Genomic DNA, 15,580 nt, shown 5'->3' on the forward strand with positions numbered 1-15,580 from the left:
CATTTTTCTGAGAGGACCTGAAGGCAGCATAGAAATGGCCATATTGTGAATTAAGTGAAAAGCAGTGTCTTAATGCAAATATGTTCAGCCTGCTGAAAATATACTGCCAGCTAAGAGCATAATACTGCTGCTGGATGAGAAGAGTTGACACGTTGATGATCAGGTCTTCTTCAACTTTTTATGATCTGAGAGAGTTTTATGGATCCTTATGCAATGAAACCTGCTCCATCTATGAAAGAGCACATAAACCTTCAGTTCAGGTGAAAAAAAGATGAGAATTTTTACCAAGTGGACGATTTTAACATTTAATGGGAGGCCTGAACCTGGCCGGAGAAAAGAAAAAAACATGTTTTAGATTAAGACAGTTGAATAGGGTCAGACAGGGACAGCACAGCTTCAGTTTTTCCCTCATCTCAAAACGTTCGTCGAGACATTACAGAAAAGCACTGTCCATCATGAGTTTTGCATTCCTTTATGCTGGAGGCTGTAATCTTAATCAGTCTAAGTACAGTTGGAACGCATTAAAGCAGCAGAGAAAGTACAGAAGTCACAATGCCTCCAGTGGATGAGGACGAGGTCAGAGCTGAGCTGCTGAGTAATTTGGAGGAGGAAAGCTGTGATGATAACTGCGTGTAGGACGTGGCCCTCAGGAAATGACACAATGGTTCTGAGATCATTGCTCGGAGTTAAACTGGGACGAAGCCTTCCTGGTTAGCATGCAATATTATTATGTATGCAAACAGCGACTCTAAAATTTCACACCAGGTATTCATCAAATCCCAAACTGGGGCCACTTTTAGAACAGTTGGCGGGATTTCAGGTCTGCTGTTACTTCTCCTGCTGGCTTAAAGGCAAGACGACTCTGTCCCCCCCATACCCTGATCATACCTTATATACAGAATGGCGAGGTGGCGTAATGGCACTATATTGCTGTCTTGGACAGACATTATAAAAGAAGCTATGATGTTACATGGCGATATTTTCAAATAATGACAGCAAGAAAGACATGCTACGCTGAGTCTTATGTGTTTAATTAAGTTCTCCAGTGTCATGAAGAGCTCATAAAGAAAAAACTGATAACAGCTATTTCTAGTATAGACTGAAACTGAACCTTATATAACATACAGCATTAACAAACATGTACAAAGGGAGAAAAAGGGGCGTTCTGTACATAAGGCTGGGCAATATGGAGAAAAACATATATCACAATATTTTAAACCAAATACCTCAATATCAATATTGTGATGATATCGTTAACTGTTGGTGCTTTTACAAAATATTTACACACAAATATTTTTTAATAAATAATCTTAAGTAAGAGTTAGGGGTCAGCCTAAAGGCCCTGACACACCAAACCTACGGTCGGCTGCGGGTCAAAGTTGGGGTGTTGGTGAGCATCCATGGCCCTTGTCTCTGCTGTGTTTCGCACCACTGGCTCTCGCCAGCTTTTTTTCAGTTATGGACCCTGTTGGTGAATGAAATTGCTCTGATTGGCCGTTCAGCTCAGCACACGAGAAGAGACACGGATTTGAGGAGAGTAACAAACGACTAAGGTCAAAAGGGTGAGAGGTTGAAAAAAAACTTGTTATATGAGGAAAGATTGTTTTTCTTTAGCCATCGAGCTCTTTAGCAAGAATGTTTCCTGATGGGTTGTTGGTAAATATGCTTTGGTCTTTCACCAATGGGTTGTGTTGTTAACGTGCTAACTGGCTAACTAGCATAAAGACGCTCTTTTGGTTTCCCTTTTTGAATAATGAATACAGATGACCGCCATCAGCTGGTATGGAGGGATGTTTAATTTCACATTGGTGCAAAACATACGCACTGGTTGGCTGTTGGCTCGGTGTGTTCATTTGCAACTTTTTGGCCGAGAGATGGCGACGTGAGGCGAAGCAGCACGGGATTTCGTCATGGCTATGTCTTTGATTTTGGTTTGGCGTGTCTGGACCTTGACCCTAACTCATTTATTATCACAAGATCCTGTGGTTGGTTGGTTTGTTTTGCTTCAACACCATTAATGAATCAACTTCGACTCGCCTTTGAATTTTTGAACTGGACAGACAACCTTCTTTTTCGGTGGCCTCAGCCTGATACGATTCAGTTTGTTTGTGGTGTGAAAGCCAAACAAACACCTGATTTCACAATGGTGTGACTTTAGCACAAACTACTGTTAATCCCTCCACTGCTCTTCAGCTGTTATGGAGGCAATTGTATAAGCAATGGACTGTATAAATATTAATGCAAATCATTTGGTAACCATGGAAACACAATACGTGCAAGCCACCATATGAATGCAGTGATTTTCCCAAATAAATCACCCAAAATCCAGGCGTGTTGTACTTGTGTCCTACTCTGTATCAGTCAGTGTCATCGGGAAGCAGATCAGAACTCAAAGGTAACAATATATCCTTGGTATTGGACAAAACGAACTTATCTACAATATGAGAATGACCTTAGTTGACATTTAATACTCAGAAGTAGTGCTGCCATCACTGACGGTCTGGTGAAAGCTGTGAATACCACAGTCATTCTTATGCATTCTGTGGGGAATTTTAAGTGGATTAAATTAGAATTAAATTGAATTATTCCTCGGGAGCCCTGGGAACCCTGTAGGAGTCCTCAGGAGGTCCCTGAACTCTTCTTTGCACAGCAGAGCTGTAAATCCCCTCAGAGCCAGCCCACAGTTTCATAACTATGGCTGGCTGATGCCTCATCATTGGAGTTCTCAATATTTCACGGATTAAGTCTGGCAGAGAAGTGGCCAAAGTCCTCGGTCACACTCTGCTGTGTCTCTCAGTAGTAGGTGCACCAGTTGCTGTAATCGCTGGGCATCAGGCCGCCAGTGATGAGCAGGATCAAGTCCACAAACCACCAGATTCCCAGGCCTCCCAGGGTGAGCAGCTTCCCCACAGCAGTGCCAGTGTGACCCAGGCAGAAACGATCAACACCAAAACAACCCAGGAAAAAGGAGTACAGCAGCGTGGTGATGAAATAGTGTCCAGTGTATCTGTACAAAATAAAACATTTAAGGCAATATGAATGTCCAAATACATGCAAAAATAAAGAAATCATGAATGTTAAATGTCACACATTTAATTTCAACACCATTTAAAGGAGCCCTATTATCGCAATGTGTGGTTTTGGAAGTATAAATGCGGTAAAAGTATGTAAAAGTGAGCAAAAAAACTTGCTTTCAAACATTTTTTCCTACTCTGGCTATAACATGACATCGGCCTGTGTAAATCTTAAATACAAGTATGAACTTGAAAATGAGCATAATAGGTCCATCTTAATATCTTGGACTCCTAAAACTGCTGATGTGAAATGTAAAGTTATCAAATAATTATGCCAATATTCAAACCGAAATAATGGAAATACACGATAATGATTAAACAACCAAATTACTTTTTATAAGAAGCCAGACAAACACCTGCAGTTCTGATCTGCAACGAGCGGACACAACAAAAGAAGCACCTGTTGTGCACAGTGTAATGGGCGGACTTAGTCAGAGAAGAACTGAATATTACATGCTTCACAAAGGCAGCATTTATTCAAGTGCTGCAGTAGGTAGCAGTAGTGTCTTTGTGCAGGTGCTGCTTTGATTGTGTCCAGCCGCTGCATCTCTCTGATCTCTATGCAGAAACTACGCAGATTAAGCTCATGTGCTGATGAATGCAGAGAGATGCTGGGAGAACACGATGTACTGTGAAATAACAGCCCCAAAAAAGTGGTGCTTTTATACATAAGTACACATTGCCCTCTGGTGGTGATGTCATGAATCCATAGATTTTCATCTGAATCAACGCAATCACAATTTCTAAAATTCTCAACTGGATTTGTGGGTGGAAACACCTCTGACAATGAACACAGCATGTTTTTTTGATGTAGAACTGTAATCTGAGTTGCGTTATGAATATGTTTAATATGTATTCAGTCTCTCCAACCGTCTCCAACGCATTTTCACAGATTTCAAGTTTACTCAGAGCACATACACTTATTGTTTGAGATGCATAGTAGTTTTTGTTTTTTTTTAAATAAGGGTCTTTGCCTTTACATTTAATCAAGTATTGGGTGTTATATACTGAAATATTACATTAGAAAGGAAAAAGACATTTTACAAGTTTAAAAACATTAAAAATGAGAGGAAATTGGATGGGATGGATTTAATGTGTGATGTTATATTACTCAAATCAAAGGGAGTCCTCAGTCAGAATGATATTTTACCTGTTTTTATAGAGACTATAAGAGTTGGCAGTAGGTCTAAGAGACTTTACTTGCGCACAGTGGTGCCTTGAGCAAAATGCATTTTACCATGTTTGCAATGACAACATTACCAAATATGAAATGACAACAAGCTCCTTCCCCTGACGTCTCTGGTTATGAAATTCTTTCTGAAACTGGTGTTGACCTACCTGAAAGACATCACAGGCCCCCTGCCGGACCCCCCGGCAGTTTGTCTCACAGGCAAACATGTCAGTGGATGATGCAGACAGCATGGGACTGCACCACACCCTATGACATCTTGACAACCCTGAGATATATGCAAGGATCCTGTTTGTAGACTAAAGTTCGGCAATTTACACCATCATCGCCCAGCTCACTGTGCCAGCCTCCACCTGTCAGTGGGTCACCAACTTCCTGTGGCCACAGGAAAGGCTGGTAATAAGTCGGACTTTATAAATGGGGTTCTGGTTGCGTTCTTCAGTTGGCCATTGGAAGTAGAAAGGCAACTGAGGGACAGCAGATAATTTTTTTTAAATCATTTTAGGTGAGTAAACGTAACTCAAGCACCCTCATATTTTTTCAGTACAGTAGGCCATGTTTACTGGTTAATCTGTCAGTGTGTTTTATTATATTTTGTTGTATGGTTTAAGAAAATTATATTATAACTTTAGGTTATGATGAGCACTGGCGTACACTACAGTCGCAAAAGGCTAGCGCATCTTTGAGGATTTAAGCTTTTTTTTATTGCGACAATTTGGCTTGTAACAACACACTGGTTAAGGTTTTGGGGAGTATAACAATTGGTAGATGTTATTAATTCGGATATAATGAGCAAAATTACAATTTTATGGTTGACTGTTTAGCAGTTGGTGAAAAAGTAGCCTGTAGATGATAGCAGCAGCCAAGACCTGTTGCCATAGCAACAACAAACATCCAGGTCAGGACTTGAGTGGAGAGGGCAGGGAGCGGTTACATTGTAAATATAAAGTATATATGTTGTATTTAGCGAAACAATAGGGTAAAAAAAGTAATGTAAATGATTATTTTACTTTGTAACACGTATGGCTTAATTTAGTGTTATGTTTGAATTATTTTAATGTTTCTGTAAATTTACTAATCAAAAGAATTTTAGATAAAAGAATGTTTAAATACATTTTAATATATTTAAACTGAAATTTGTTAATACTTTATTTTATGGTTATAATGATTAAATGTTTATATTATTCTGATTTTTATACTATGCTATGATTTTTATATGTTTGGATTGTTATTGATTTAAGCCTTATGAGTTAGCCACTGGAAGCAATTCTACAATTCTACAATTTCATTTAGCAGACGCTTTTATCCAAAGCGACGCACAACACAAGCAAGAATTTAGACTTAAGGACAAAAACCCTTAGTAAGTGCAAAAAGTGCTTCAGGTTTGATTGGTCACAGGTATTGCCGTCTAGTGGCAGAAGAAGTGCCGCACACCCCCCCCCTTTTTTTTTTTTTTGGAAACCAAAGTAATAACCAGTAGCGATCTCAGCATCTGAGATTCAGCAATCTAAGTATCACTACTTACGATGACAATCAACATACAACATCACACAACTTTGTCAGTGCTAGATAATCATTAGGTGCTGGGTTTTGGACCATCTGACTTACTCTACCCCAAAGGATTAAACTACGGGACAGCCAATAATTGTTTTTCATTGATTCTTTCAGAATAAGTCTTCAAACTCCTCAAGTTTGCAGATGAGAAAATGATAATCTGTCTCATCTGGGATGGTGACGACTCTGTTTTAAGATGGAGATTTTAAACAGCTGGCTCCCTACTCTGTCCCCTCTCATCATACTGTAAAAACCCTTTTCTGGGATTCTCCATCTCCCAGGACCTCAAGTGTATTTTCCAGCATCAGGAAGAAGGCCAGGCAGAGAGTATACTCAGCCTGCCTCAGTTGCTGAGCCAGTCCTACTCTGCAGTAGTCTGTTGTTTGTACAATCATCTCTGTGTTTTGGATCAGCCACTGAACAGGACAGGAACAAACTAAAACGGACAGTCAGAACTGCATAGAAAGTCACAGGTGTCAACTCGCCCTCAATCAGGACATATACACCGATCAGCCGAAACATTAAAACCACTGACAGATTAAGTGAATAACACTGATCGTTTTGCTACAAAGCAATTTTCTACTGGGAAACCTTTGGTCCTAGCATTCATGTGGATGCCACTTGACACGTTCTACCCACCCAAAAACCATTGTGGACCAAGAACCCTCCTCATGGCAACAGTACTTCCTGATGGCAGCAGTCCTCCACAGCAGGACAGTGCACCATGCCACACTGCAAAAATGGTTCAGAAATGAACCAAAGAATGTGACAGAGCTCAAGGCATTGACCTGGGCTCCAAATTCCCTATTTCCAAATTTCTGAATTGGGGGGGGGGGGGTCCTGCATAGTAGGCCTATACCTTTAAACCAATACTTTTTTGCAAAACTTTTGTGTGACAGTTTTGGCACATGCACAACTATCTGGCAGGGCATCTTACTTGATACAGGGTACGTGTCCTCTGAGGAACTCTCTGCGTCCGGCACACTCGATACCATCAAGTGCTGTGCAGATAACCTGAGTGTGGTTCACCTCTTTTTCAGTCTGGCCACCCCACTAAAACAGAAAGAGTAAATCAATTTAGTGCAGGGTGATTGACCACACACAATGTTCTTTAAAATAACAACACTTACCCCGACACAGCCATGGCCCAACTCCAATAAGGCACTGTGGTTACCTGCATGATCTACAGGATCTTGACAGTAGATAAACTCCTCAGGTCTTCATCATAAGAATGTAAAAAAAAAAAAAAGATGGAGGGACGTAAGCTAGAATGCCAATACCGTGAAGACTGAAGACTTTTAACCCTTGGAAACCTGAACACATTGACTTGATTTTTTTTTAAAACATGGGAAGAAGGCCATGAGCAATGACAGAACAAATAACCCCAAAATGAGCCAGAAATTGATAGTAAATGACCTGAAAATTAGTAGAAACCAAACAAACAAAACAAAAAAAGGGAAAAGAAAGTAAACAAAGAAAAATGGCTTAGGAAATTATAATAATTCTTTAACATAATTTAAAATATTTAATTGTGATAATTATATTGTTTTTTCTCCTAGCTTTTTGTCTAGGCCCTTGTCCCTTTAAAAAAAAAGTAAAAGAAAATAAAACAATAAAGTTTATACATCTAATAATGTTTTAAAATGTGTGGTATGTTTACCAAATTGCTCATTGCCCTTTTTTTCCTATGTTGAAAAATGATGTTGTTTCAGGTTTCAAAGGGTTAATCTATGACAGGACACTGAAAATGTAATTACATGTTTAAAGTAGAGAACACTCGCCAAACTGCATTAATAATATCTGACATTTTACAATCCCCTAAATAATTCGCTAAACGTATAGTAGGTAGAACAAGATTAAGGGCCCATTATGTCATATTATGACCTCACAGTAAATTCGGCAAACAAGATACTGTCAGCCTGAAACCTTCTTTTACTTAAAGTATACGAAATAAAATGGTACACAACACCTCTCAAATGTTTTACACTATAAAAGTTTAGAGTAAAGACTTATTGAATACGTTACATTTTAAAAGTAGCAAAGGAGGGCTAGAATTTGGGATTCTGGATGTACAAGTAAACATGATTTGATAGATCTCTGAAAGCTTTGTCAGTCTCACCGGCTGCTCCTAGTTAGCATTAGCTAAGGCTAACATTCTGGCAAAACTACCGCTACGTTACATGTTACTTACAGATAGCTGCAGAGGACGACTGGTGACGGGGGTCTGTACTCATAGTACTCCGTATTATTCGTCGTACTTTCCACTGGTATTTCATATTTCACGATTTCTGGCAGCTGCTCGCTGAACGGGACTGAAGTAGCTCCCGGAGCGTTAACGTTAGTTGTAGGAGTCTCCGACGTCGATGAGTTTTGGGAGTGAATTCCTTCCAGACATTGCAACAAAATCACCGTCAGCAGCAGCAGGAACTGTCCGCACATCAGAATATAGCTCACTGAAATCATTGTCACCCTCACAATCCTACGTTAGTTCTGATAAAACAGCCATTCATGATTAACATCGTCATTTAGCTAGCTAGCTACGAAGGTTTGTTAGGGTCGCGTGTATATGACGCGATCAAAATCCGCCTGAAGTGAATGTAGGATTCTTGGAGATGTAGTCCGGTGTAGGTCGAGAAGTGACGTCAGCTCCTATCGCGATTCAAAGGTTATACGTGCCTCAAAATGACTTGATTTCACTCATGACGGCTTTATGTGACAGATTATAGCTCACATAGTCTTTAAAATACCTTTGAAATGACAATTCAACCCCTAAAATACAGTTTAACACTTGCCAAAAACTAATTGCAGCATTTATATTGTAACTGAAAGGTTATAATTTCCCCAAATTGACTTGATGTCATTCAGTTGGGTTTGAAGTGACGATGATAGTCCTTTTAACATATTGAAATACCTTTAAAGGAACAATTTAACACATAAAATGCAGTTTTTACATCTGTCAAGGTCAAAGTGATCTTCGCTCATATCTTGTGACTGAAAGGTTATATGCTTCAAAGACAGATGGCTGCATAACTCACCCTGTCGTTTTTACTAGTTGAAATACATTTAAAGGGACGATTAAACCTATAAAAATGCAGTTTTACACTTGTGAAAAAGTGGTCTCAGCCCCTATCGTTCATGATGGTTTTATATTACAGAGAATGGCTCACTCTGTTCTTTCCACTCATTGAAATACATTTAAAGGGACTATTTAACCCATAAAATGCAGTCTTACTACACCTACTCAAAAGTGATTTCAAGTTCGTTCTTGTGACTGAGAGGCCATATATGTCTCAAAAGGACTTGATTTCATTCATTGTGGTTATATGTGGCAGACTGTACCTCACCCAGTCTTTTTTTTTTTTTTTACTATTTGAAATACCTTTGAAGGGACAATTCAAACCATAAAATGCTGTTTTACACCTGCCAAGTAGTGATTTCCTGTAAAAAGTTTCAGCAAATATCTGGAAAAGTCATCCCTCTCTTTTTAAAAAAACAAAAACTCATTCCTTTATCAGCAAGTACTAACATGTAACTTCAGCTATAATGATAAATGTTATACAACAAAAGGCACAGTATTTCTCTCAGAGATGTAGCATAAGAAAAATAGAAAGTCTCTTAAATTAAATCATCTGCTCAAACTACACTTAATATGCTATAGTATTACAGTAAATGTACCAAGTGACTTTTTACACAGATGTTCACAGATGCGACATTAAAATGCAGGGAAGTGCAGAATCACTGCACCTGCTGGTTTTACTGACTGGTTTCTATTTCTGTCTCTGGTTTAGTATTAGTGAAACTAGATGGTTGAAAAGAGAAATTCTTTTGGACTCCATCAAACTAAATTGACCCTGTTTGCACGTTAACTGTGGTGAAACGCTGCCCTCTGCTGGATATCCGGCGTCCCTGCCGATGAATGATGCAGATATTTGTTCACTAATTTGGAGCAAATTTGGAAAACGTATCCCTGATTCAATAAATTATCTGCTCAAAATATATAATAATTGCTTATTTTACACAACCTTCCTGCGGTTTTGCATTTGGGTTAATTTTGGAGTTTGTCAGCTGTAATAATAACAGCATACTTATTGTTATTATTATTATTATTGGTCTTATCATTATCATCATTATTTTTTTACCATTATTATGTATATCACTTGCCAATGTAGTCTCTCTTTGATCCCTGCCAGTTGAATCCCTGTTTGTTTGTACATTATTATCACTTTATAAAGGGGAAAAATAGTTTGGGGGGCTGTTTTCTTAAGGGGCTTTCTACCAGAAAGAGATTTCTTGGTTAAGATTGGTTGGTTAAAAAAAAAAGAGTCGTTGTATGGGTTGAATTAATCATTAAATAACTAATAAATATATAATTAAATCAATAGACTTCTGCCCCGGGGACAACCTTCTTTTATGTGCCTTTTTTGGCTAAATGGCATCACGTGATAAACCCGGAAGTTGACATTGGCTGCAGAGCCCCGGCGCCGTTCCCATGGATGTATAAACAGGGAAGTCGGCTGTTTACGTGTGTTTATTGTCTCTCTTTCTTCACAGTGAACCGGAAACATGGATGTGTCGCAAACATCATACTGCACTGTGTTGGATAAAAAGAAGCAGTCTAAATTTATCTGCTATACACGCAGGAAAGACGGAATATTCAATATTTGGTGAGTTCAAATGTTTCTACTGAACGAAGAGAACGCTTAACCGTTTAAATCCCAACGTTTATCTTCCAGGTGTTACATCGAAATGTGTTCGTCCAGCGAATTAGTGCGTCGCGCCCCCCTGGAGGTTATGTTTGGGTTAGAACATTAAAACAACGTTAACTGAATTATTGGCAGCGTCTTGTTACAGCTTTGGACATTACACATCATTTTAATCGTGCTGCATTGTGAATAGAAAAGTGAAATTAATTTCTAAAGGAGGGTTTTAGTATGTAGATTATATACCTAAATCCTAAATGACTTCCCCAAATCCAGTAATTGTACTCCCACAGTATTGTAGGCTATTTGACTGGAAGAAAGGAAACATGACAGGTTCAGCGCCGCAGGAAGTGACACAAATGTTTACATCCGGTTGGATGCATCTTAAAGCTGCCTGTAGTTTGCTAAGCACATTCAAATTGCTATGGCTGATTATGAAATAGATTTTCTGTTGTTTCAAAAATATTTATAACCTGTAATTCTTGGACATCTTACACTTCTCTGACTAAAAAACATCACCGAGTTGTAAATAGGTTTCCTTATAATCTTTACATATTGATTGTACATATTGATTGATTTATATTTGATTGTAAATACATATATGTGGCTTTGTGTGCGGATCTGTCATTATATTCTACGATTTGTTCTTTTTATGTCTGCTTAGTAAAGCACTTTGAAATTTCTCATTTCGATAAGTGCTCTATAAATAAACTTTATTATTATTATTATTATTATTATTATTATTATTATTATTATTATTATCAACCACACAATATGTTTGTTAAAATATTAAACCTTCAGCTAATAATAGATTAATCCTTAGAAAAACATGGGAAGAAGGCAATGAGCAACCTAAGAAGAAATAACTCAAAAATTAGCGAGAAATTTATAAATAAAAAAAAAAATCACAAAAATACCTGAAAATTAGCAAATAAATAAAAAAAATAAAATAAATAAAAAGAAAGAGTTAAAAAACAAAGTTAGAAATGACCTGGAAAAATGATAATTATAATAATCATTCTTTAACATAATTTTAAAGTTATGTTTTTGATAATCATAACTGCAGTTTTGTGGACATATTTTCTTTGCCATTTTAAAAATAATTTTCTAAAGCAACTAACTTCTTGCAGTTTGCTGAACATTTGTTAGCAAGTTGCTCATTGACATTTTTTCCCATATTTTCAAAAGAAATCAAACCAATGTCTCAAGGTTTAAAGGTTTGAAAACTTGTGAACAGTGTTTTAGAGCGGCGCAAAAAAAAAAAAAGAAAAAAGGGGACATCGATCCAGGTTTCAGAGGGTTAATAGTCTGGTTTAGAGCTGGGCGATATGGAAAAAATCAGGCTCAGGAGGAGCCCTTTAACTTAGGGCAAAGATAATATAAATTACTTACAAGAGTAATTTGAAGAGGGCAAGACAAGGAGACTCAGCTGAGGCCGCAGCAGAGGTCCAGCTGGTCCAGGATCAGCACACCTTCAGACGCCTCAGTGTCCAGAAATTTTACACCATCCAGCTGGTCCTCGTCTTAACTACTGCTCACTTTACTTTTGACTGTATATTTTTAGAGCACAGACGTCCATAACTGAAGTAAACTTTGATTTTCCTCCCCGTGAGCAGCTCTGCTTCCTCTCAGTCTCCTCCATGCTGCTGAGGTCATTTCCCCTCCCTCAGCTCACAGGTGTGCCTCACGATCTGCTCTCACTGCCCTCCTTCCTCCGCCGTCAGGGTTATAAAGGGCTGTTCTGCACTTTTCTGTCCTTTCCCCCTTTCTGCTACACCCTGTTATACGCAGGCTGCTGATACTGCAGGGCTTTTTTTTAGCGTGGGAAAACTTACATCTACATTGTTAAAGCAGGTGTGAAATAAAACATCTACATGCAGTAAGTACAGATCTACCAAAATTTGGTTTAAATACACATTGTTGCTGATTGGGTATACCTCCGACACATCCACCAAATGGGGGTAAACATACTTTTAAACCCAATTCAGACCGTTTTGAGGAAACATTTCATTTAGCCTGAAAACTGTGGCAAAACAGTGCACACTGTTGTGAGACTGAACGTGCCCCGGCTGCTGTGCCTGGCTCTAAAAACTGTCAGCCTCGATCTCACGATGATATCGTTGCCCATGTGTGCACGAAGTCTGAGCAGCATCCAGAGATTATCCTTCCTAAGCCTTTAAAACACAGAGCGAGATCACTTCCGCCCCACGGCCCTTTGCTGCATGTCCCCCCCTCTCTCCGCCTGTCACACGACAGTTATGCTGTCAAACATCTTTTAAAAAAGGCCTGTTGTTCACTTTATGAGTCTGTCTGGGAGATGTTTGGTCACTCTAAAGTTATTTTTTGAGAGCATGTAATAAATTATGCTGTGTTTATATCTGTATGTTTTCATCATCTTGTTGTTGTTAATTTAATGTTAAGTTTGACAGATGCTGCTGATGTTTGGAGCAAAGAGTACACTGAGGACACACTGAACCAGTTTGTAAGTTTCCCCTGCAGACGCGTGACTCGGTGACTCGGTGACTCGGTACGTCAGTAAAGGGTCTGACTTTGTCCCCTTCATGTTTGTAGAGACAGAGGTTTGCCTTGAAATCTACAGAGGATTACATCCTGAAACTCAGGTGAGATTAAAGTCCATTTTCCTTTAAAATCACGCTGTATAATACGAATCATCATCATCAAGTGAAGTATTAGAATTGAGAGGATCCTCTGAAGCTGCTCAGCCAGCAGCAGAATATTCTCTGTGATGATCAGCTCGCACGTGTCAGCGCGTGTATGTGACGAGACCAATAAGTTACTGTTTTTATGAAACCAACTTGTTGGATACTGCGGCTGAATGTTGTTGTGTGTGTCCCTCAGGTCGGCCTGTGGTAGTGGGGACGTGTCTGTTGAGGTGTCTGACACCAGCGCAGAGCTCCATGTGGGCTCCAGTGCAGGTGACCTGAGTGTGACCCTGTCCAGGCTGGAGGGCCCACGGGCCACAGAGGAGCTGAAGGAGCTGCTGTTCAGGATGGCTGACAGCCTCACTCAGCCCGACAGTAAATGTACTGTGTGCTTTTACATCACAGCTGTTTTACATTGACTTCAGGATGACATAATAATAATAATAATAATAATAATAATAATAATGATAATAATGATAATAATAATAATAACCTTATATGACTGATATGATTTTTTAAATTAATTTAATTTTGAGTTAAAATCAGGTTCCCATGATCATGCATTTCCTGGACAAGTTTTGAAATTTGAAAAGCAAATCCCCACGCCTGGAGATGGTTTGGAATTAACAGAATGTTTTGGAAAAGTTTTGAATATACTTTGTTTTGGCTATGGTTTAAATGTTTTCATAAAAATCCCAACATTCCATTACATAACGTTGCACTGCACGACGGTTTAAATGTCACTAGTATCATGTGATGCACATGGACCAGAACAGCATCATGCCATTGTCAAGGCTACAGTATCTTGAACGCTCATGTTCAGGCAAGGTTGCAAAAACAATGATCAGATACGTCCATACACCAAACCAAACCTGACGTTTGTTTAAAAAGAAATGAATGCATACATGTTAAAATTATAATCAAAATGTATCAAATTACAGAATCTTTGGTTTTCTGTCCTGCAAAAAGGGGCATGATTTTGACATTTTGTGAGGTACCCGTTTGTGCTGCAGCAACGAGTTAAGTTTGTAAAGGCAAGCAGTTTAATTACCCACAAATGCCTGGGAAGGCTTTTTTCATATATGACTGTATAGCTGTAGGCCTCTGATAAAGTAGTAGAAAATTCATTGGTAATAATGTGCTGGAACCTCGTAAAATTCACTGTCTCTATGGAATCAGGCCTGACTGTGTTCTGTCATCCACCTCAGGTGGAACCCCGTCTGTCAGTCCTGTGAAAAATCACCAAAGACGACTCGCAGGTATGTTTTTAAGGCCGAGTGTGGCTGAGTGTGGCGGTTTGGCGCTTCGCTAGCGGTGATAAAATGATTTAATCGTGATTTTAATCGTTCTAGACTTCCTAAATGTTGTCGGATCAAATGGATGGAATCCTGATAGTGAAATGAGCCATTTTGTCGGGGCTGTGGTGCTCAAAAAAATGTGTCAACTGATAAACAGACATGTCTTTGGCAATGTAAGTCAACGGGAAAAGTCTTTTTGGGCTGCACAGCATCACGTGACGGTGTGATTATGGTGTTTGGCCACTAGGAAAATTGGCTTTAAAGCCAGTGCATTTCCCCGAGAGAGAATATGCAAACTATTGATGGTGTTGGCAGTTGGGTTCACCGTCTTTTTTTTTCCTTTTCAGTTTTTTTTTTCAGAGTTCACCCTCTTACTGAAATTTTGTTTTCCATTTTTTTAGAGTTCACCATCTTACAGAGATTTTTTTTTTCAGAGTTTGAGCCCCAGCAGCCACAGCAGAATGGCGCTTCATCAGTGGCGACTAAGAAAAGACTTCCAGGAGCTTCTCTCATCAACCCAGGAACTAAAAAGTACAAAATGTCTCTAATAAACTTCTAAAAGTAGGCACACTATCCTGATCTCTGTAAAAGTTATTCAACAAGTGTTGATCGTCTCTGCAGGAAGCGGCAGGCGACCGGCGTGGCTTTTGACGATGTGGATGAAGACTGATCCTCAGACAACACTTTTTTTCTCCGCCATGATCTCACGCTGCTGCTGTACAACCAAACATGAATGTTTTTTAATCCACCAACCCAACATGATGAAGTTAATGCAGAGCTTTTAAAACGACAGCATGTGTAAATATCTGCCTTTATGGTGTACAAAATCAGTGAAAACTGGATGATTTTTAATGGTATTTTAATGGTTGTTGTTATTTTAATGAATGATGCTGTTACTTTTATGACTTTAATTTGACTTGAAAAATGAAATGAAATGAAATAAAGAATAGGTTGAAATTAGTGTGTGTTAAATACGTAGCTTGGAACAAACTACACATTTGATTTTGATTTTTATTTTATGCTAATTTTTGAATGTTTACTCTTTAAGCACAGCCTTGTATTTTTGAAGTTATTGATGTGTTATTTTAGTTATTTGGTTTTT

The 15,580-nt window shown here is 38.8% G+C and overlaps 2 protein-coding genes across 6 annotated transcripts; one reads left to right on the forward strand and one right to left on the reverse strand.

The window, feature by feature from the left end:
• Positions 1 to 1,010: 1,010 nt before the first annotated feature.
• On the reverse strand, positions 1,011 to 8,404 carry tm2d2 (TM2 domain containing 2). Its single transcript, XM_042488182.2, has 4 exons — positions 8,009 to 8,404; positions 6,948 to 7,035; positions 6,755 to 6,870; positions 1,011 to 3,007 (listed from the first exon to the last, which is right to left on the reverse strand). The coding sequence occupies exons 1-4, from the start codon at positions 8,278 to 8,280 to the stop codon at positions 2,794 to 2,796; spliced, it is 690 nt and encodes a 229-aa protein (XP_042344116.1). The 5' UTR covers positions 8,281 to 8,404; the 3' UTR covers positions 1,011 to 2,793.
• A 1,865-nt stretch (positions 8,405 to 10,269) lies between these two features.
• paxx (PAXX non-homologous end joining factor) lies at positions 10,270 to 15,438 on the forward strand. 5 transcript variants are annotated; one of them, XM_088077184.1, is made up of 9 exons: positions 10,270 to 10,481; positions 12,134 to 12,194; positions 12,939 to 12,999; positions 13,089 to 13,138; positions 13,377 to 13,561; positions 14,389 to 14,439; positions 14,533 to 14,651; positions 14,913 to 15,009; positions 15,100 to 15,438. In XM_088077184.1, exons 1-9 carry the CDS (start codon positions 10,385 to 10,387, stop codon positions 15,261 to 15,263), a joined length of 885 nt encoding a protein of 294 aa, XP_087933310.1. In that variant the 5' UTR covers positions 10,270 to 10,384; the 3' UTR covers positions 15,264 to 15,438. The 5 variants fall into 5 exon arrangements, with proteins under 5 accessions (XP_087933310.1, XP_087933311.1, XP_042344104.1 ...); XM_088077185.1 differs by lacking the exon at positions 12,134 to 12,194 and having other exon boundaries at positions 10,271 to 10,481; XM_042488170.2 differs by lacking the exon at positions 14,533 to 14,651 and having other exon boundaries at positions 10,272 to 10,481.
• The last annotated feature ends 142 nt before the right edge of the window (positions 15,439 to 15,580 follow it).

The sequence above is a fragment of the Plectropomus leopardus genome, chromosome 4, assembly GCF_026936395.1.
Source record: "Plectropomus leopardus strain MGB_pleo_1.0 chromosome 4, ASM2693639v1, whole genome shotgun sequence".
Lineage (NCBI taxonomy): Eukaryota > Metazoa > Chordata > Actinopteri > Perciformes > Serranidae > Plectropomus > Plectropomus leopardus.